At 46.6% G+C, this 23,889-nt stretch overlaps 1 protein-coding gene across 1 annotated transcript in view; it reads right to left on the reverse strand.

Moving 5' to 3' along the window:
• The window catches only part of CHM (CHM Rab escort protein), a 117,321-nt gene that overhangs the window by 16,841 nt on the left and 76,591 nt on the right, over positions 1-23,889 (reverse strand). Inside the window, exons 9-11 of the mRNA XM_077286482.1 lie at positions 14,102-14,179; positions 4,559-4,663; positions 1,566-1,629 (exon numbers count right to left, since the gene is read on the reverse strand). Coding sequence (XP_077142597.1) covers positions 1,566-1,629; positions 4,559-4,663; positions 14,102-14,179 — 247 coding nt within the window. The remainder of the gene's footprint in view (positions 1-1,565; positions 1,630-4,558; positions 4,664-14,101; positions 14,180-23,889) is intronic.

A 23,889-nucleotide genomic window follows, 5' to 3' on the forward strand; every position in this document is an offset into this window, starting at 1 on the left:
GATGGGCACAGAGAGGCGAGCGATGGTAGAGAGGCGAGCGATGGGGACAGAGAGGCGAGCGATGGGGACAGAGGCGAGCGATAGGGACAGAGAGGCGAGCGATGGAGACAGAGAGGCGAGCGATGGGGACAGAGGCGAGCGATGGGGACAGAGGCGAGCGATGGGGACAGAGGCGAGCGATGGGGACAGAGAGGCGAGCGATGGGGACAGAGAGGCGAGCGATGGGGACAGAGGCGAGCGATGGGGACAGAGACGAGCGATGGGGACAGAGAGGCGAGCGATGGGGACAGAGAGGCGAGCGATGGGGACAGAGAGGCGAGCGATGGGGACAGAGAGGCGAGCGATGGTACAGAGAGGCGAGCGATGGGTACAGAGAGGCGAGCGATGGGTACAGAGAGGCGAGCGATGGGTACAGAGACAAGAGCGATGGGCACAGAGAGGCGAGCGATGAGCACAGAGAGGCGAGCGATGGGCACAGAGAGGCGAGCGATGGTACAGAGAGGCGAGCGATGAGTACAAAGAGGCGAGCGATGGGTACAGAGAGGCGAGCGATGGGTACAGAGAGGCGAGCGATGAGCACAGAGAGGCGAGCGATGGGTACAGAGAGGCGAGCGATGGGTACAGAGAGGCGAGCGATGGGTACAGAGAGGCGAGCGATGGGTACAGAGACAAGAGCGATGGGCACAGAGACAAGAGCGATGGGCACAGAGACGCAAGCGATGGGTACAACACAGATAATAGTGGATGGACAAAGATATGAAAAAGAATAGATACGTGACCAATACATTGTGTCGCAGGGAGGGCGCCATTTGTCTTGGACGTCTTTAGCATGCCGGACCGCAGCAGCCTGTGACCTACAGGACGGAGAGCGTTGGGGCCGTGGCTCTACCACAGGATCCGCCTGTATCGGCCTCATGTTTACACCCATGCAACAATAAGAGCCGAATCTGACAAATTGATGAAGTCCGCGGACCCGGCCTTGAGTTTGGGGCAGGTACACTCTCCCAGATCTTCGATGCCTCTTTCTTTTCGTTTTAAATGTTGCGCCCCTAAGAATTTTATGGCGAAGACCACCGCCCCATGTGCCTCCCCCATGATACACCACTGGCGAAGATAAGACAGATGACTGCGCCCCTCTGCACTTTTTTCGCAGTGAGACATTTCTGCGGATTGTCTGGTTCGGTGCCAGCAGAGCAGATTTCTCGGGTTCAGAACATTTTGGATCCCATTTTCCTGACACTGATGTGATGATAGAAAACAATCCTTTTATAACCGGCTTTATAATTTGTGGTAGACGGCGGCGGTTTATTTTCTGTGAGCACCAACAGCTTCACTATATTATTCTCCAATATTTACTAATATTTACAGCAAATCTGGAGCCAATTAAGTCTCAGACGTCGTCAATGCTGCAGACGAGAGCAAGGACCATCTGGTGTCTCCGCCAAAAACACAGAAGGAATTCAGGAGCCGCGACACATCTATGTATCACCGATCATTATACACAGAGGGGTGAGAGGGCACAGGCCAATAACCCTCCCCTCATACAGCGCACGGACGCCACCTACCTCCTGGTCTGTATCCGAGATCAAGACGGATCGGTCGGTGATCAGGATCGCTCGGGAAATCTGTCTGCAGAGAAGAGAACGATCTGTGCATCATTATCTCTGCATATGTGTATAGGAGCACCACTCCCATCATCCCTATCCATAGGAGCTCACTATTATTACCATCATCACTGACCACAGAAGATGATCAACCACAGTTGTCATTCTGGTCCCCAACAGCTGACAATCAACAGCTGCCATTGACCCTATCCACAGGAGCTCACAATCACTCCCATCATCCGTGTACCCAGAAGCTGACAATTATTGCTGCCATCATCCCTGTCCTCAGGAGTTGCCAATCTATCCCTGCCATTGTGCCAGTAGCCATGATCTGCCAATCTACAGCTGTCATCGTGTCTGCCCTCAGGAGCTGCCAATCTGCCCCTGTCATCGTGTCTGCCCTCAGGAGCTGCCAATCTGCCCCTGTCATCGTGTCTGCCATCAGGAGATGCCAATATGCCCTCAGGATCTGCCATTCTGCCCTCAGGAGGGGCCAATCTATTGTGGCCGTCGGGTTTGCCCTCAGGAGCTACCAATTTATTGCTGATGTCGTGTTTGCCCTCAGGAGCTACCAATTTATTGCTGCCGTCGTGTTTGCCCTCAGGAGCTACCAATCTACCGCTGCAGTTGTGTCTGCCCTCAGGAGCTACTAATCCATCGCTGCCATCATGTCTTCCTTCAAAAGCTGCCAATCTGTCGCTGCCGTCGTGTCTTCCGTCAGGAGCTGCCAATCTGTCGCTGCCGTTGTGTCTGCCCTCACGAGCTGCCAATCTATCGCTGCAGTCGTATCTGACCCCAGGAGCAACCAATCTATTGCTGCCATCATGTCTGCCCTCAGAAGCTACCAATTTGTCGCTGCCATCGTGTCTTCCCTCAGGAGCTGCCAATCTACCTCTGCAGTCATGTCTGCCCTCAGGATTTGCCAATCTATTGCTGCCATCGTGTCTTCCCTCAGGAGCTGCCAATCTGCCGCTGCAGTTGTGTCTGCCCTCAGGAGCTACTAATCCATCGCTGCCATCATGTCTGCCCTCAGGAGCTGCCAATCTGTCGCTGCTATCGTGTCTGCCCTCAGAAACTGCCAATCTATCGTTGCCAATCTATCACTGCCGTTGTGTCTGCCCTCAGGAGCCGACAATCTATTGCTGTCATCGTGTTTTCTCTCAGGAGCTGCCAATCTATCGCTGCCATTTTGTCTGCCCTCAGGCACTGCCAATTTATCGCTGCCATCGTGTGTTTCCAAGAGCTGAAAATCTACCGCTGTCATTATGCCTGTCATCAGGAGTTGCCAATCTATTGCTGCCATCGTGCCTGCCCTCAGGAGCTGCCAATCTATCGCTGCCATTTTGTCTGCCCTCAGGCACTGCCAATCTACTGCTGCCATTGTGCCTGTCATCAGGAGCTGACCATCTTATTGCTTATAACCTGTTCTGTATCGGTAAAGGTACCGTCACACTAAGCGACGCTGCAGCGATACAGACAACGATGCCGATCGCTGCAGCGTCGCTGTTTGGTCGCTGGAGAGCTGTCACACAGACCGCTAGCCAGCGACGCCGAGGTCCCTGGGTAACCAGGGTAAACATCGGGTTGCTAAGCGCAGGGCCGCGCTTAGTAACCCGATGTTTACCCTGGTTACCAGTGTAAAATGTAAAAAAACAAACACTACATACTCACCTTTGCGTCCCCCGCGTCCGCTTCCTGCACTGACTGAGTGCCGGCCCTAACAGCAGAGCGGTGACGTCACCGCTGTGCTGTGCTTTCACTTTACGGCCGGCGCTCAGTCAGTGCAGGAAGCGGACGGCGGGGGACGCGAAGGTGAGTATGTACTGTTTGTTTTTTTACATTTTACACTGGTAACCAGGGTAAACATCGGGTTACTAAGCGCAGCCCTGCGCTTAGTAACCCGATATTTACCCTGGTTACCATTGTAAAACATCGCTGGTATCGTTGCTTTTGCTGTCAAACACAACGATACACGGCGATCTGACGACCAAATAAAGTTCTGAACTTTAATCAACGACCAGCGATATCACAGCAGGATCCTGATCGCTGCTGCGTGTCAAACACAACGATATCGCTAGCCAGGACGCTGCAACGTCACGGATCGCTAGCGATATCGTTTAGTGTGACGGTACCTTAACACAAAGTATTGATCCACAATCAGATCGTCTTACCCTAGACACAAAGAACAAAAACAAGAGAAGTAAAAAGTGTGTACTGATTGGTCAAGATTAGAGATGAGCGACTTTGATCGGGTCCCTGCTTATTCGGCAAGCTATAGCTCTTACTGAATAAGCTGCAGAGGGAACCCGGCTTCCTGGATTGCTCCGGCCGATCAGCTGTTCGGCTCCGCAGCTGCATGTGTCACGGTTGTGTCACTGTCACAACACATGCATGGAAAGCTTGTTTGTTGGGCTCTCCATGGGTGCATACTTTATTCATTTTTTCATAAAACTGTTTGCTCATAAAAACATCTTTAGGTTTCACAGTTATTTATGGTATCAGTTTGCCAGGAAACTTTTTCATGGTGCAACTAATTTAGAACATTTACGTACTTACTTGTTTGATGAAGTCTGCCTGCAGCTAGCACTTTGGTCCTTACACGGACTGTCTAGTGGTTATTGTTGAGCCATTGTTTGGCTTTTTTAATGTTTTTATCCTCTATGTTGCATATTATAGATTATATTTTACTTATTACTGTGGGTGATCTTGACCAATCAATACACAATTCTTACTTCTCTTGTTTTTGTTCTCAATGATCCTACAGAGTGTGTGGTTAATGATCCCCAGATTATTTGTTGTGCCCTGAAATCTTTCTCATAGACCCTAGACACATAAATCGCCACGCTCACCTGCAGATGCGGAATGCTCCTATAACCTCAATTATTTGATTCCACATTCCTGCATAGCCCACATGACACGTCCCTGCTCCCTGCGAGCACCTGCGGGGCCCGTACCTGTAGCAGAGCTGAGAGCAGACGTTCTCCGGCAGGTAACCGTCCTCGATAACCACGTAGCGGCAGCGGATCCGCTTACCTTTACTGTCGACAACCGCTTTACACCTACAGTTACAGGGGAGGGAGATCGTCAGACATACGGACCATGTAAATATTAAAAAGTGTATGTACCGTGAGAGGTCTACAAGCCAGAGACCCGCAGCTACAAGACTGAACTGCCCCTTTAATAAATGGATACAAGTTGTGTCTCTAAGGGAGTAGTAATGGTGGACACGTAATAATGTAGCAGGGGGTCTCCCATCATTCATTACAGCAGTCGGGTCACACAGGGTCGCAGTTCTCATAAACGACTGTCACTTTAATTAAACGAAGCCCGTGACAAGTGGATCATGTGTTGACCTCCGAGCTCCGCCATTAACCCTTTCTGTAGCGGTGACACAAAGTAGAGCTTCATAAATCAGATGGTCTCATGCACAATAATTAGAGGGTCTGCATCCGCTATCAGGGGGCCGTAATGACACTTCCATACAAACGATATGACATCATCAATCCCGTGAAGAAATGTTCAAATGAAATAATCTGGTAACATCCTAAAATTAAGAACGCACCGATAGGAAAAAATGGATCAGAGCGACCAAAAAGTCCCACCGAACAAGATAGACACTACGCACATACATAGATCCTGACCCAATTTGGATAGCTTTTATTCCTCATACATACACCCGGCACACCATCACTCGGTGACCCGTCTGCGGTGACATCTGATGTTGGGCCCATGAATCACCCTCGGCCTCCATTGACCTTCTCTCGATGTGTCTGGTGAGGAGAGTGGCGAGCGCCATCCATCTCCCGCACCGCCATGAGTTATAAAGGTTCTTTATGGAGCTCATTATCCAAACTAATGGACTAAGGGCCGCATCCTTGAGACGGACCTGCTCGCCACTGACAAAGCCCTCGCTGCAATATTTCAGCAAGAGTATGTAAATTTCCACCCAATTTTCCATCTTTTCTTTTTTATTAAAGAAATATAAATTTATTGGATTTTTGCGTCAGTTTGAGGGACACGTTTCCAAGGTGGGGGAGCGAGGAAGTTGTGTCCTAAGTGGATGCGGCAACAAAAAAACATTATGTACGGATTGATTAGAGCCATAGATTTTATGATGAGAAGTCACCTCCAAAGTTATGGAGATGAGAAATATTGCTGAAGTTTCCTTCACATTTACTTCTCAAGCGATTTTATACGGTGCCGCCATCTTTTGTCATTTTCCTCCGCCGGAGAATTTATCTGTTATAATATTGTAGATTATAAGGTTTTTCTAAGTATAAATGTAAAGTTCTACAACTGTCTAATAGATCATGGGCTAGATTCATCAATTGTAGGGTTTTAATAAACCTTTTTTTGTCACTTATTCATCAGCGTCAAATTCTTCAAATGGTGAATGTGGTTCCCTTTGCACAAAGTAAAAACGGCTATTTAATCTTTTTTGATCCTTTTTATAGCAAAAACGCACATGATTCATTAAAATTTAAACACAAAACTCTTTAAAAAAAAAAAAAACTGCAAAAACAAAAAATCATTTCTGAATGGGATGGAGCAAAGTTTCTCACCAGTTTATGATTTTACTTTAATGTCAGTGAATAAAAAACACTACTTTTTACATCCAAAGTCAGGAACCCCGTACATGCCTTGTCCTGCACTCAGCTGAGAAGTGGATACATTGTATCCAGTGTAGACAACGATCTGCGAGTGATACACATCAGCAAAGAACCCTGTGTGCTACAATGTATCACTCCGGAGGCCAGAGCAAGGTCTGCACTGATACATTGTATCCATTGCTCTGCTGACAGAACACTCGCTAAGGACAGGATTACTGCGAGTTTTCATTCACTGACAGCAATCAGCTATCTTGAAGAATTTAAAAGAATGTATTCCAGAAAGGTTTAGTGTATTAGTGTAAACCTCCCTGTAATATTTTATTCATGGCCATAGGCTCTTGTCCTTTACTGATCGCTATGATGAAGGGGCAGAGACCCTGGGATCCACAGCAAAATTTAAAATGGGATTTTATCTCTTCACTCTGACTCCAACATTCACCGGAGGGTAGGACGGCGCTGCTTCTGGATGTGAGAAGGACCACATGCCCATCGGGGACGGTTTCTTACAGGAGGGCCACCTGCTGAAGGTGAAGTAGACATGAGACCCCATATACATCGGGAGGCTACTCAATGATTAGCACGGTGGCTCAGTGGTTAGCATGGTGGCTCCATGGGTAGCACTGTGTGGTGGCTCAGTGGTTAGCACTGCAGTCTTGCAGCACTGGGGTCCTGGGTTCAAATCCCACCAAGCACAACATCTGCAAGGAGTTTGTAAGTTCTCCCCGTGTTTGCGTGGGTTTCCTCCGTGTTCTCCGGTTTCCTCCCACACTCCAAAGACATACTGATAGTGAATCTAGATTGTGAGCCCCATTGGGGACAGTGATGATAATGTGTGCAAACTGTAAAGCGCTGCGGAATATATTAGTGCTATATAAAAATAAAGAGTATTATTATTATAAGATTATTACTCTAGACAAACTTTTATTTTTCAAATTTTGGTCAATTTTCAGATGACATTTCAATATCAGTGGCTCCAGGTCTTACAGCAGATCGATCCCGAAAGGGGCAAATATGGAATTTATCTTAAAGGGGTTTTCAGATTGTTTAAGTGTTGATGACCTGAGCCCACGTACATCATCTAGTGGCCATAAACTGTATTGCGAGCTCTGTCCTTCACTTTTATGGAGTAGAGACTGCAGTACCAATCGTGACCACTACAGGTTGTACGGAGCTGTGCCGCTTCCAGCGCACCACCGTAACCCCTTCAATCAGTTGATCAATGGGGGTCCCCGGAATGGAGTCGGATCCTACTGATATTATATCACAGAAAACCCCTGTAATTTGTTATTGATTTCTGCCAATCATTAAATTAGGAAAAATAAAAAGATCACTGCGTGTTGAGCATCCTTTATTTTTCAGCTTCGTGTTCCAGTCATCCCTTGGTAATAAGCGGCGTTAAAGACGTCAAGGTGCTGTTTATCTCCCTGCACCCAAACCTGCATGCTACGAAGAATTAGGGCTGACAACTTTCACCTGTCCTTGATTCACTTTTTAAAGGGGTCGTCTAGGATTGAATGAAGAGGTGCTGCAGAAGCAGATACTGCCGCAGACCAGAAATACGCCGTTTCTTATTCCTTACTCTGCAGGAGCCCTCTAATTCCCAGGCCTAGGTTTATACTGAGAGCCAATAACTCGCTCCCCTCCCCCACTCTATAGGTAATCTTGGCAGATATATGGACATTTTTATTTCCTGTCATTGTTTCCATGTATGTGGTAAATAACACAGTAATGCATCCATGGTGGTAATGATCCGTGCGGCGCCTTATTAGAATGCCTCCTGAGCAGGGGAAACACAAATAAGCCTTGTATTATATATTCATGGCTCCGCTTTACATAATGCATTTACCTCGGATGCAAAGTGCAGGTTCCCTTTAAATGGCGAATCTCAGCGTGGCGGTGTAATGTACAGACGCACTGAGTATATATGACGACCTCAGGCAGCGTAGACGCTTCTGCGCTGCATTAAGGACGGTTTTGGTAACCTGCTCACACAGGTGACAGTTGCACGGCGCGGAGACATTAACCTTCTGTTATTACGGTGAGATCTAACTCAATCACACGTCACCGTGATGGATCTCGCTCACCGCACTCATCCTCAAGAAAGGAAATGCAAATCCAGCGTCTTGCATCCAGAGCGAAGCTCGTGAGAAGACAAAACGCCTGACGAAACCTCGCCGACACAAGAGAGCCAGAGCGAGCGGCATTAACCCTGTGCTACCTGCAGGAGGAGCAGGATCTGGAGGGCGAGGTGAGGAGGGAAAAAGTGTAAAACGTAAAGAATGGAATATAATGTGTGTAATGCAGGGGGAGACATGGGTAATGGGGGCAGGATATTATACAGGTATGACATAGCATAGGTAAAAGGACAGCAGGGCCGGACTGACCACCAGGCAACTCTTGCAACAATGGTGGCAGATAAGAGCCATCGGTTCCCTGCTCCACCACTTAGTCAGCCACTGGCTGCTTCAGGCCTGGAGAGGCTGAGGAAACGGAGAAGACATCAAGTGACTCAACGACGTCACTTCACTGCGTCGCCTAAGCCTCCTGTATTACAGAGAGGAGCTAATACCAGAAAGCAGCGGTGTTGTGCATGCTGGTAAGTAATAGGTGTGCTGTACTGCAGGATGAGGCAGGGTGTAAAGTGATGAAAAAAGTGATGTACCGCAAGATGGGGCTGTGCATAGATGGGGTGAAAGGAGTGATGTTCTGCAAGATGGGGCTGTGTATAGATGGGGTGAAAGGAGTGATGTCCTGCAGGATGGTGCTCTGCATAGATGGGGTGAAAGTAAATATGTCCTGAAGGATGGTGCTGTGTATAGATGGGGTGAAAGTTGTGTTGACCTCCATGATGGGGCACTGTATAGACTGGGTGAAAGGAGTGATGTCTTGCAGGACGGAGCTGTTCATCGTGTAGTATACCGTAAGTGATATGGTGACTTTATTCTTCGGGTTGGTGCGATTACAGCGTAATTAGACAAATTAACTTTCCCATAAATAAAATGTCTATTTTTAACCCTTTGCAGAGAATCCTTTGCAGCAATGATGACCTGAAGTCGGAAGGCAATGCATGTCACCATCGCTGGTCTCTTCCTCTGTGAGTCTTTGCAGCAATAATGGCCTGAAGTCTAGAGGCCATGATCGTCACCATCACTGATCTCCTCTGGTGTGAGGCTTTGCAGCAATGATGTCCTGAAGTCTGGAGGCCATGGACGTCACCATCGCTGGTCTTCTCTGGTGTGAGGCTATGCAGCAATGATGGCCTGAAGTCTGGAGGCCATGGCAGTCACCATCGCTGGTGTCCTTCGGAGTGAGGCGTTGCTGCCTTCACTGCAGTGACTTCAGTTGTCGCTCGTTTGTGGCTCTTTCTGCCTTCAGTTTAGTCTTCATTCTGTGAAATGCGGCTCGATGGGCGGAGATCAAGTTTTGACTCGGCCTTTGCAGAATATCCCACTTCTTTGCTCTTGCAGGATGCTTTGGGTCATTGTCCATCTGTCCTGTGAGCATCGTCCAATCATCGTTCCTTCATTTGGGTGAATCTGATCAGAAAGTATCTCCCTGTACACACAGGATTCATCCGGCTGCTTTTGTCCTTAGAGACATCATCAATGACCACTAGTGACTTGGTGCCATTGGAAGCCATGCATGCCCGAGCTATTACACCACCTTCACCAGCTGCTCCAAGCCTTCTCCAGACTTTCTTCTTCCCATCATTTTAGTACAGGTTGATCCTTGTTTTGCTTTTCCAGAAATAGACGACTTCTTAACATTTTTTTTTTTAGCTAAGTGCAATCCAGCCTATTTTCAGGCTGATTAATGGTTTGCACCTTGTGGTGACCTCTCTGTATTTGCTCTCATTCTCTTTATGGTGGACTTAAGGCCCCGTCTCACACAGCGACGCTGCAGCGATACAGACAACGATGCTGATCGCTGCAGCGTCGCTGTGTGGTCGCTGTGTGGTCGCTGGGGAGCTGTCACACAGACAGCTCTCTCCAGCGACCAACGATCAGGGGAACGACTTCGGCATCGTTGATACTGTCTTCAGCGATGCCGAAGTCCCCCTGCAGCACCCGGGTAACCAGGGTAAACATCGGGTTACTAAGCGCAGGGCCGCGCTTAGTAACCCGATGTTTACCCTGGTTACCAGCGTAAATGTAAAAAAAACCAAACAGTACATGCTCACCTTCTGATGTCCGTCAGGTCCCTTGCCGTCTGGTTCCTGCTCTGAGTGCCGTACAGTGAGAGCAGATCACAGCGGTGACGTCACTGCTGTGCTCTCACTTTACGGCGGCTCAGTCAGAGCAGGAAGCAGACGCCAAGGGACCTGACGGGCAACAGATGGTGAGTATGTAGTGTTTGGTTTTTTTTACATTTACGCTGGTAACCAGGGTAAACATCGGGTTACTAAGCGCGGCCCTGCGCTTAGTAACCCGATGTTTACCCTGGTTACCAGTGAAGACATCGCTGGATCGGTGTCACACACACCGATTCAGCGATGTCAGCGGGACCTCAACGACCAAAAAAAGGTCCAGGCCATTCTGACACGACCAGCGATCTCGCAGCAGGGGCCTGATCGCTGGTACGTGTCACACATAGCGAGATCGCTACTGAGGTCGCTGTTGCGTCACAAAACTTGTGACTCAGCAGCGATCTCGCTAGCGATCTCGCTATGTGAGACGGGGCCTTTAGACACTGAGACACAGACTTCCTGGAGAGTGGTCTTCACTTGGGGGGATGTTGTGCGTTCTTCTTCACCACGGGAACAAATCTTCCATCAGTGTTGTCTTCTATGGATTTCCAGGTCTTTGAGTTCCCAAGCTCACCAGAGCACCCCGTTTTTTGAAAAATGTACCAAACTGTTGATTTGGCAGCTCCTAACTTTTCTGCTTTCTCTCTGATGGATTTTTTTTTTCTTCAGCCTAATGATAGTGTATTTCTTTTCCATTGAAAGCTCCTTTCATCACATTTGGTGGGTTCACAGTAACAGCTTCCAAATGCAACACCTGAAACACCTGAATCAGCTCCAGACCGTTTACCTGCTTAATTGATGGATTAACTAGGGAAAAGCCCATGAAAGAGCTTCTGGGATTGTCAAATTACTTTTGGTCCCATTAAAAAGAGGCAGCTCCATATTAAAGAGCTGTAATACATAAACCTTTCCTCCAATCAGTATGTGAATCCTTTCAAATTAAAGCTGAGAGTCGGCACATTAAGCTCAGATTGATTATAGGACTGGATCTGGAATATGATTTGGTAAACGGCTAAAATGCCAAAACGCCAAAACTTGCATCACTGTCCAAATATTTCTGGACCCAACTGTATTTTTAATTAGGAAAACGTTCTTTAGTAGAACCATTTTTGAGGTTATGGTGATTTCTACTTGCTGACCAGTTTTCCTGGGAGTCCAGCAGAAGAGACAGATTCTCCTGCCAGCTTTATGGCCCAATTATATACTACCACTGCATGTTATGACCAGAGCGCACAGACGAGCACAAACCTTTTGGGGACTTCTCCTGGTATACCACCCGTCCTTTATTTTCTGGATGAAGGAGTATTTCTCTGGTAAGATCAGGCCTGTGACCAGGTGACTCCTGGGGAGGACTCCTCCTCATCGCTCTCCATTATGGCTGCTATGTCACCCCTATATGCCTTATAAATGCAGTTAGGAGGAAACCTTCCAATGTGGGATCTCTCCCTATATTTGAGGACAGCCCACACAGCACAGCCACCTGCACGACTCATACATGTTCCTATAGGTGACCTGTAGCCACAATCTGAAAGTACACCACAATGTAAGCAGGAGGCAACAGGGTGATTCAAGCAGAAAATTAAATTGTCTGGAATTTCTTACATTTGTCACAATGTTGCAGAAGTAACGGCACCCCTTCCATTATTATCCACAGGGATCGGGCTTTGATTTACACCCCGTATAGAAATAATCCCGCTTTAGAGAAGAGAGCCGAGATGCTTGCACCTTTCCCCCAGTCTCTATCTGCCGGCTGAACATTACGGCCGTAACTCAGGGACAGAACAGTCGCTCAAAGGACATGAAAGGAGCTACAAAAACATAATGTGTAAATGGCTCTATTCTGTGAACATGAAAAGAAGCACTCCGCCACCGCCACGCCGCCGACCTCAGTGAAGGACAGTCAAGAGCCTACACCAAAATGACTGGAAGCAGCGCTCCACTTCTAAGTGGCATCGTATGGGTTAAGTTTACATCTAACAATAAGGACCCCAAAATCCTTTGCTTTACTGATCTTGTTCCGAGCGTACATATCATATACACTCCAGTAACATCCAAAGCTGCAGTCAAAGTGTGAAAGCAGCCAATGGGGGTCAGGCGGGGCCACTGTCATAGCACAGTCAGCTGGGTGCAAGGAGGGCCCACTGTCACCCCACAGTCAGCAGGTGAAAGGGCGGGCCCACTGTCGTTCCACAGTCAGCAGGTGAAAGGGCAGGCCCACTGTCACCCCAGTCAGCTGGGTGCAAGGGGGGCCCACTGTCACCCCACAGTCAGCAAGGGGGCCCACTGTTGCCCCAGTCAGCGGGAGGGGCGGGCCCACTGTTGCTCCACAGTCAGAGGGGGGAAGCTCAGTCGCCCCATATTCAGTGGGGGCGGGCCCCACTGTCACCCCAGTCAGTGGGGAGGAGCCTGTCACCCCACAGTCAGCGGGGAGGGGGCGGGCCCACTGTCACAACAGTCAGCGGGGAGGGAGCCCACTGTCATCCCACAGTTAGCGAGGATGGGGGCCGGCCCTCTGTCGCCCCACAGTCGGCAAGGGGAGGCGGGCCCAGCGTCGCCCCACAGTCAGCAGGGGGGGGGCACTGTGACCCCACAGTTAGCGGGCCCACTGTCGTCCCACAATCAGCTGGGGAATGTATTTCTCTCTGCTGGAAGCTTGGGAAGCCGTTTCTCTATAGTGACGTTTTCAAAGAGGAATATTAAACTATTACATCACAATATGAAGCCGAGCTAACGAGAATGCAGCTCTGGAGGTGGCTGGAGTATAATACATCTAACAGGATGCCCCAGACTACCCACATGCAATAAATGAACCAGCAGGGGATGATCTGAGACGTCAGCAATCCTGAGGAAAAGCAGCGTAATAGAAGATGCAGCTCTGGAAGGGACCAGAAAAGTAACGTGATGTTATCAAAGAGGAATATGAAACTATTGCATGAAAGTACAGAGCCGAGCTATCGAGAATGCAGCTCTGGAAGCGACTGGAGTATAAAAGATATGATGAAATTCTTGATAAGCATCAAAGCCAAGTGAAACAAATGTCACCTGTCAGTCATTATACACATAGGAGTACACTCAAATGAGGCTCAGACATGAAATGGGTCCACGCCAGGGGTTTCGGGGTTAACTCAACCTTCAGGGATAGAAAGGGCAAGCTAGTTTATGACAACAATCTACCTAGAACTCATTAAAGTCTTTTCTCTTGGAGTGACATGCATTATCAGCAAAGATTAATCTGATGAGTCTTTAGGTGAGCTCCATCTACAAAAAAAAAAAAAAAAATTCCCCGCAATAACAGGAGCTTTGTGTCATCTGATGAAAATCAATTAGACTGGTAAGGCCAGAAGAAAAACTAACATCAGTCATCGCCAGCCCCCCCGGCAGCTCAAATGATTTGTCTTCCAAGCCTGGATGATCAGGAGCTGTAGTAATATCACAGGGGAAAATTAATTTATTTTCTATACTGTGGGCCCTACTGCCTTCATTGTGGAGGACCAATACACAGATTACTTTTAATCAAGGGTGATATGTCATTAATACCGCCAGACTCTTTGAAGTTTTTTTTTCCCCCTTAAATCGACTGCAGCATTTTTCTTTTGCTTTTTACCGGTAAATAAAGTAAGGTTAAAGGGACAGAGACTTACTCCGAGGACTGTGCGTCCACCAGCAGACCCCGTAGGGAGTGATGCAGACAGTAGATGCCCCCAAATACAGCGCTCATCCTGCAAGGAGAAAGACAAAAATCTGATTGAGCAAAAGCTCCGTGGCTGTATATTATAAACAAAACGACAACAAGATACAAATCATCCGAAGAAAACAAAAGTCTCATTAAACTGTAACATTTTATCTGGTGCGTTACATTGTATCAAAGAATTCACAAGATACAATAGTCAGTAGTAACCTAGAAACTAAAGAAATATGAAAAAAGCTCAAACAATCTGGTGTTACATTGTATCCAGCAAGAAGCAGCATAGAATAAAAAGTCCTGATTCATTATTTGCAACTTACATTTGTTCTAGTGACTTTTTTTTTTGTCTTGTAGCCTTCGCTTTCCAATTTTTTGTGCCAAAATGGTGCAAGTGGGGTGATAAGTTTTACACAAAATCAAAGATGCTTTTTTGTTTTGGCCTTTACTTTTTTATTTTTTAGAAAAAACATTGCCCTGAAAAATGCCTGTTTTCTGGTAAAAACTAAGGAACTAAATTAGGCTGGTTTCACATTTGCGGTTGTCTCCGCAGCGTTTGTACCGCATATATCCGCATGCGTTTTGTATTCCTTTATTTAACATTAGGGACGCATACGTTTTTGCTTTTTCGCGTTTTGCTGCGTTTGACGACGCATGCGTCGTTTGCGGCTTGGCGCGGAAATGCAACATGTAGTAATTTTTAGAAGCGTCAATTTGCCGCCTGGAAACGCATGCGGTCGATTGAGCAAGGATTGCGACAAAAAAAACGCATTGCTGTCTATATGAACGCATGCGTTTACAAGCACATGCATTTGGTTGCGTTAATGAACGCATGCGTTCCACAAGAGAAAAACATGTCTAGACACTGATAAGCCACCCCCCAACATACAAGGTGATAAAGGGAGGGTGTGGACAGTTGCAGGTCACTTCTCAGCAGACAGCCAAGCAGAGCAGACGGCTCACAGCGGACAGCCAAGCAGAGCAGACGGACCACAGCACCTTGGAGAAAACAAGCCTCTGAACAATATGAGTATATCCTAGCCAATGCCTTTATTTTCTATTTTCTTTCTCTACATGTCCTAATTTCTGCCATTTCTTTCTTTCTACATGCATCAGAATGTCTTCTTCGGATTCTTCCCATGAGGAGTTTCTTCCTGGGCCGTCTGAAGTCGAGCATGTCAGTGAGGTGAGTACTTGCCTCGTCAGATTGGTAAGTATTCACTGTCACATCTACATATGTGACAATTTGAATTTTTCTTTTTTTTAGAGCTCTTCTTCTACTGCGGCAGAGACAGGGCAGGAGCAGCGGGTCAAGGTCCGTTGGAAAGACGGCAGCGGGTACGTGTACAAGGCTGACTTATCTTGAATCTTCCTTTCTTTCCATTCGTATTTCTTAACTTTTTTTCTTCTGGAATCCTTTTGTATGTTGACTTTCCTACTCATGCCATTTCTCAGCATCTTTTTTCTTTTTTTTCCTTATGTTAATTGAGCAAACTTTAATGACTTTATTTAATTTTTAGGTTTCACAACGGGAGGATGATCTTATTGAGAATACCACGATGAGGAAGGTGCTCACTATAAAGATATAAGGTGCTCAGGAGAAAACAATAATATATGAGAAAAACTCCGGCACACTAAAATAGTGTGCCGGAGTTTTTCTCAGATCTTATTGAGAATGACCTCCTCATCTCGCTGGTCCAGGAGCGAGTCCCGTTGTGGGACACCCGGGATCCACTGCACTCAAACAACGTCACGATCCGGCGCTTATGGAATGAGGTGGCCAAAGAGATGTGGGATGGCTGGGACAACGCCCCAACACGGGTCCGAACTGCATTTGGCTGTGCTCACTCGACTGTGTGTGATGAAAGAAACTCTCAGGAGTTTCTCTCATCATACACAGTTGTGTGAGCACGGCCAAAAGTCTTTTCTTTTCTTTTCTGACCACAATTTTTTTTTAACAGTGGCCAAAGTCAAAACACGTTGGCGTTCGATGAAGGACCGCTTCAACAAGAACCTGCGTCAAGAGAGCCGTGTTCCCAGTGGTTCAAGAGCAAGGATCAGAAGATACAAATACCATCGAGTTCTGGCATTTTTAAGACCGGTCCTTGCCCAGAGAACGTAAGTATCACGTGCATTAGGTTGTATTGTATTGCCATAATCTGTATTTTTATATTCCACAGGATATTGCGTCTGGTTAATATTTGGTATTAATTTTCTTTTTCCTTTTTTCACAGCACATACAGCACTACTATTGGCCCAGGTTCTGGAGCGGTCCTTCATCCGACAGCCACGGACCCGTCCCAGCCATCCAGCAGCACAGCAGCAAGTGGGCCTTCCACACTAACTGGAGACAAGGGAGCTGGTCCATCAGGTCTTCCCCTTTCGCAGTCCTCTTCCACTGCCCCTTTTTTTTGGGGCTCCTCCCGGCAGCGGCAGAGGGCTTCGGACAGGTCACTCATGCCCGAGTTTTTGCACTTGAGCTCGGTTTTACACGAAGCAATAAAGGCTTTGGGTGACCGAATGGATGTTTCACATAGCCTCTTGAATGCACGTATCCAGGAGGTCAGCAAAAGCCTTGACCACGTGAAAGCCGACCTCCAGAGGCCAGCACATCATTTTTTTAACCAAATTGAGCAGGGCATGTCGGAACACCTTACTCCTGATCTCCAGCTGAGTGTCATGCAGGCCTGCAATGCTGCTTACGTGCAGGCTATGCAGCAGAGTCGGTATTTCCAGCAGACAGTGTCGGCATATCCACCTGTGCCTTCACTGTGACGATTGACCTCAATGCCGACCTCTGCTGCATCCCACTGCACGGCCACCTCAATTCCTTCCACAGCGGAACACCACTACAGCACCACCACCATGCCGAGTGCAGTTGAACATCCCACCGCCACCACCATGACAACCGCTGCTCCTGCTTGGACCTCCTCCACTGACACCACGAGGCAGGAGGACCCTGGCATGGCCTTCCGTACTGCCACCACCACGATGCAGCAGGACCATGGCATGGCCTTCCGTACCGCCACCACCACGATGCAGCAGGACCCTGGCATGGCCTTCCGTACCGCTACCACCACGAAGCAGCAGGACCCTGGCATGGCCTTCCGCTCTACAAGCGCTATGGACTCTGGCATGGCCTTCGGCTCTACGAGCGCTATGGACTCTGGCATGGCTGCACACTCTACGAGCACTATGGACTCTGGCATGGCCGCACACTCTACGAGCATTATGGACTCTGGCATGGCTGCACGCTCTACGAGCACTATGGACTCTGGCATGGCTGCACACTCTACGAGCACTATGGACTCTGGCATGGCTGCACGATCTACGAGCACAATGGACTCTGACACAGTGCAGCCAGACCCTGAAAGGTCACCCACCACCACGCCACGCCATATGAGCCCACCAAGACCTACCACAACCAGGCAAACCAAAAAAAAACACAAAAAAAACCAACAAAAAAAAACAGAGGACTCTTAGCATTCCTCCCCCTTCACCTCCCAATGTGTCTGTAATGTTAGGTTTGTCTCACCCTTCCAGTGCGTCTCAAGCCTCTCATGTGTCAAGCCCCATCCCCGAACTACCAGACCCCAGTAGTTTAATTGCCCCTTCTCCTGCCACCTCTGTGTCGTCCACGGTTAGCCAGGCCTCAGTGCTTCACACTCCACGTTTACATCACTCTACCCCAAGCCGGCACAGTTAAATAAAGTTTTTTGGTTGTAAAAAAATAAATACAATTTGATTTGCCCAAATTAGGTTTGGTTTATTGTATCTATCGCCGCCGGAAACACACACCGTGCGCCAACTAAGAAACTTCGCCACACACTTACTTTTTGGGCCACATCATATCTCCAGTTATAAAAAAAAAAGACTGCAGCTTTGTGTGTCTTTAGTATACAGATATGAGGTGGGCCCAAAAATATTAGATGTATTATCTCCATAATCTCTTCTTTCTGCTTAGCCTGTGACTAGTGTGGCAGTCTGAAAAGAAAATGGTGGAAATACAGTGCAGACCTCTACTGAACAGGTCAGGAGTCAAAAAACTCATTAGTTGGGACACCTGACCTAGTGAGTATAGAACTGCCTTGTATAACCACCATTTTCTCTTCTTTGTACATAATCTATTACACACAAATTGAAGGAACGATGGTGGTCACACACTGCTTATCTATGCTCACCTGCACAGGTGTCAGAAGTAGTGAATTCATGAAGCTTATATGTGCATCATGAATTCATTATTTCTGACACCTGACTTGATGAGTATAGATAGTGTGACAGTGATTGTCTCTTCAGTCTGTGTCCAATGGATAAAGCAGAACAGAATCAGGACGCAATGACGTCAACAAGCTTAAATAAAGCAACATGGCTGCCATAACACTAGCAGTATGTGGCCAGTGTTTTATATCAGTATTTGTAAGCCAAAACAAGGAGTGGAACAATTAGAAGTAAATTCTGATATTAATATAATAACTATCACCTCTGCCTCTATCACCCACTCCTGGTTTTGAATTACAAATACTGATATTAAATACAGACCAAATACTGCTAGTTTTAGGACAGCCTTGGTTTGTAGAGGAAATACATAGGAGACACGGTCAACACAACCAAAAATAAAGTTTATTAATGAGAAATATTATCATTGCAGAAAATTACTGGTACAGATCGAATTACAACAGGACATTTACACAACATTGTCCTGCCATGACACACGTCCAATATCTGAATCAAAAAAGGCAGCAAATTGGACCCGCATGTGGCTAACTTCAGCAGTTGACCGCAGCGGGTGATGCTGGAAATCGGGCAGTGGGTGTGCAACTGGTTCATCCAGTTCAATGTTGGGTTGCTCCTTAGCCATTATATAATTGTGTAGAACCACACAGGCTTTGACCACCTCGTCGACCGTTTCCACTTTTAGATTTATGGCTGATGCAAGAATGCGCCATTTAGAGACCAGAACGCCAAAGGTACACTCTACTGTTCTTCGGGCCCTGGTCAGTCTGTAGTTAAAGATCCTTCTAGTGTGGTTCAAGTCCCGACTGGAATAGGGCTTCAGTAGGTTTTCACTCATCTGAAAGGCCTCATCCCCAACCATAACAAATGGCATCGGTGGACCTTAAGTGTTGGGGAGAGGTTGTGGCGGTGGAAAATTGAAATTTTTGCCATACACATGGCGGCCCATATCCGAGTTCTTGAAAGTCTGGGAATCGATGCCACGGCCAAAAGCTCCAATGTCCACAGCGATGAAGCGACAGTTCGCATCGGCTATTGCCATTAGCACAACAGAAAAATATTTCTTGTAGTTGAAATACTCCGATCCTGTTCTGGCAGGTTTGATAATGCGGATGTGCTTTCCATCCACCGCTCCTAAACAGTTGGGGAAATCACACACACTCCAGAATTGTTCCGCAATTTCAAGCCACATGTCCAAGGTGGGTAGGGGTATAAACTCATCCCGGAGTACATTCCACAAAGCTCGACAGGTGTCCGCAACTATTCCGGACAGGGTGGATATTCCAAGCCGGTATTGGAAGTGGAGGGATGATAAACTCTCTCCGGTTGCCAGAAATCTGGAAGAAAAACAAACACAAAAAACATTACAATCTATTCTTTTTATGGTGTGGTTACGCTAAAGAAAGGAAGAAAAATACCCAATAAATACATGACAGAAAACACAAAATTTGGACTGTCATTGTTTTAGATTTGGAACGTACCTTAATGAAACCAGCAGACGTTCCTCCGGTGGAATCGCTCTACGGAGCTGGGTGTCCTGTCTCCGTATCGCTCCTTGGACACGAGCAAGCAAATCCCGGAACGAGTCTTGCGACATCCTTGTATATTCATGGAATTTCTCCGGGTTGGCATTAAGCTCGGCATAGAGTGTGTGATAGGCTCCACGGCTCTCACGTAGTTCGATAATGGGGTGTCTCCAAAAACGCCTACGTTGTCTCCTTCTCCATCTTTCGTGATTTCTGTCTTGCTCCCAAGCAAACGCACAGGCAAGAAACAGCTTGATGCTTAAATCCAGGTTGAAATAAAAGCTCTCCATGCGAAGATCCATTATGACACAGCATACAGGCGCAAAATCTGAACATTTTAGCTGTTCAAGGGTCTATATATAGAAATTCCATAATACACGCCCTCTGTAGTCCCATTGGCGGTGTCTGGTTGTCTAGATTTTTCTCTTGTGAAATTTCACATCATGCGCACCAAAAACGCAAACGCAGGAAAAAACGCATATAAACGCGGCGTTTTTTTAACAGCATGCGATATCGCATGCATCTAAAAAACGCCGCGTTTGTACGCGTTTATATGCGTTTTTTTCCACCACTTGCGGATGCGTTTTAAACGCTGCGGATTTAAACGCAAATGTGAAACTAGCCTTAGACAGATTTTTTAACTCAATTACACAAAAATTTACGACGTCTCAAAAAGTTGCACATGATGAGTTCAGAAAAAAAGATCTGAATAAGGTGAACCATGCACATAAAGGGCAAGCAAAACACAACACAGATTCAACCAAGTAATAAGAAAAAAAAAGCAAAATAAATAAGGCAAAAACATTCGTATGAGGCAAATTCTTATGAGGGGTGGTCTTTACATTTTCTTCTGGCAGCGTACCCATTATTTGCTCCCAATTTATCAGTTTTTGCCATTTTTCAAAGTAGGGTGTGATTAGCCAATTTTATGAATCGCAACTTTACAAAAAAACAAACAAAAAAAAGTTTAAGAAAAAATGGTAGGAAACCCAGTCCATTAAGAGGGTGGGGTACGAAGTTGAGTAACATTTCTATTAAAAAAAAAAAAAAAAGTTTAATATCTTAAGATGCAACAAATTTAACAAACGTCTTCCGACACTGATACATTTGGTACACATTATGGCAACAGAGCAGAAAGAAAAAGTCCCTCACTAAAACTTCCTGCCTGAATATTTTCATTAATCGCAGGCTTTTCTCCGCCTGGAGTACACGATAACTTTACAACAGTGAATTATTTTACAAAAAAATTACGCCCATCCAATAAGAATAAAATCGCCTACAATATGTGAGCAATGGAAGGAGACGGCCTGGACTGAAGTCATGAATATGTTCTGCAGTCTGACGAGGAGACAGTCTGCAAGCATGAAGTCAAGGCGACACCTGCCATCTACCTATACATTGGACCATACATTGGTTCCCTAATGGCAGCGCCACTTTCACTGAGGGACCGCGACGATAAGATACAGTTAATTATTTGTCTCCAATCGATTGCAGGATGTGCTGGAGAATAATTCTGACCTGCAGAGGCCGCGCCGAGCAGAGCGCAGGAATCACAGGAGATGCAGCGCCAGTTGGAGTCCGGGATTTCACGTATAAAGTAACGCTGGAAGTGAGCAATCAAATCCCTTCCACTTTGCCGTAAATAATCATTTATGATGATCGGACAGGTTTAATTACGGATATTTGTGCACACGACAGTTCCAAAAAGATGACTTATTGTTTATACTCTATTATTCAGAAAGTGAGATCTGATTGCTCCTGCGCTTTGTACCCTGACCGCGCCGCCTGGATGATCGCAGCAGAAAGCGACAAGAGAAGGACGCTGCGCTGACAGCACAATCGTGAAACGCTCTGCAAACGCGATGAACAAGAGATGTTATCAGGGCAACGAGCAGGAGACTCCCGGGGAAGGCCCCTATGCTATAAATGGGGAAACATTGTATTGAGGAGTTCTACTCCGTCCATGTCAGAGCCTGGATCCAGCGGCGGAGCAGCCCTGGTGCTATAAGCTCTAGCACAACGACAGACGGATAAAGCGATACTCCTCCCTGTAATTAACCTGCTCCTGTCACCGGTAATAAGCGGAGCTCTGCTGACAGACGCTTGCACGATGCACTCTGCTTCAACTTTGCCCTCCTGACTTCAAATCATATTACGGCAAAATTAACAGTTGTGAAAACCTCGGACCCGGCCGTCCCGTACTGCGCAGCCTTTAAATGCCATTTCAGCTTCTATCAAAGCAAGAATCAGCAGTTGTAATTTTTTAATACAGCTGCAAAACAATAGGCACCATTAATAGCGGGGGCCCTGACAGCGCGGCTCCTCGTGATTTATGAGTCTGCGTATAATTTGATTATTTTATTAATTCTGCTGATTACAGTTTCGGTTAATACGGTGAAGGTCACTCCCAGAATAAATCTTCATTACGTTTCGCAGAGAAGCTAAATGCCTGCAATGAGTTGTTTGCTTTAATTAAACACTAATGTAACAGGAAAAGAAAAGAGGCTGGAGGCTCGTCGCATCTGCTGCCGCCGCTGCTGCAGGGGGGGTCGTGGCGACTGCAGGGAGGGCACATGATGTGCCCAAACGCCAATCATATGTCCAAGGCAAAACGCTCAATGCCGGACGACTGCAGAAAATGGACATTAAGAAGAAAAAAAACAAAACATATATATATACACTCACTGGCCACTTTATTAGGTACACCTGTCCAACTTCTTGTTAACACTTAATTTCTAATCAGCCAATCACATGGCGGCAACTCAGTGCATTTAGGCATGTAGACATGGTCAAGACAATCTCCTGCAGTTCAAACCGAGCATCAGTATGGGGAAGAAAGGTGATTTGAGTGCCTTTGAACGTGACATGGTTGTTGGTGCCAGAAGGGCTGGTCTGAGTATTTCAGAAACTGCTGATCTACTGGGATTTTCACGCACAACCATCTCTAGGGTTTACAGAGAATGGTCCGAAAAAGAAAAAAAATCCAGTGAGCGGCAGTTCTGTGGGCGGAAATGCCTTGTTGATGCCAGAGGTCAGAGGAGAATGGGCAGACTGGTTCGAGCTGATAGAAAGGCAACAGTGACTCAAATCGCCACCCGTTACAACCAAGGTAGGCCTAAGAGCATCTCTGAACGCACAGTGCGTCGAACTTTGAGGCAGATGGGCTACAGCAGCAGAAGACCACACCGGGTACCACTCCTTTCAGCTAAGAACAGGAAACTGAGGCTACAATTTGTACAAGCTCATCGAAATTGGACAGTAGAAGATTGGAAAAACGTTGCTTGGTCTGATGAGTCTCGATTTCTGCTGCGACATTCGGATGGTAGGGTCAGAATTTGGCGTAAACAACATGAAAGCATGGATCCATCCTGCCTTGTATGGAGCATCTTTGGGATGTGCAGCCGACAAATCTGCGGCAACTGTGTGATGCCATCATGTCAATATGGACCAAAATCTCTGAGGAATGCTTCCAGCACCTTGTTGAATCTATGCCACGAAGAATTGAGGCAGTTCTGAAGGCAAAAGGGGGTCCAACCCGTTACTAGCATGGTGTACCTAATAAAGTGGCCGGTGAGTGTATATATATATATATATATATATATATATATATATATATATATATATATATATATATATACACATACATACATATATATATATATATATACACATACATACATATATATATATATATATACACACATATATATATATAATAATAATTTTTATTTATATAGCGCCAACATATTCCGCAGCGCTTTACAACTTATAGAGGGGACTTGTACAGACAATAGACATTACAGCATAACAGAAATCACAGTTCAAAATAGATACCAGGAGGAATGAGGGCCCTGCTGCTCGCAAGCTTACAAACTATGAGGAAAAGGGGAGACACGAGAGGTGGATGGTAGCAATTGCTTTAGTTATTTGGACCAGCCATAGTGTAAGGCTCGGGTGTTCATGTAAAGCTGAATGAACCATTTAACAG

This window comes from Ranitomeya variabilis, chromosome 2 (genome assembly GCF_051348905.1).
Source record: "Ranitomeya variabilis isolate aRanVar5 chromosome 2, aRanVar5.hap1, whole genome shotgun sequence".
NCBI classification, from domain to species: domain Eukaryota; kingdom Metazoa; phylum Chordata; class Amphibia; order Anura; family Dendrobatidae; genus Ranitomeya; species Ranitomeya variabilis.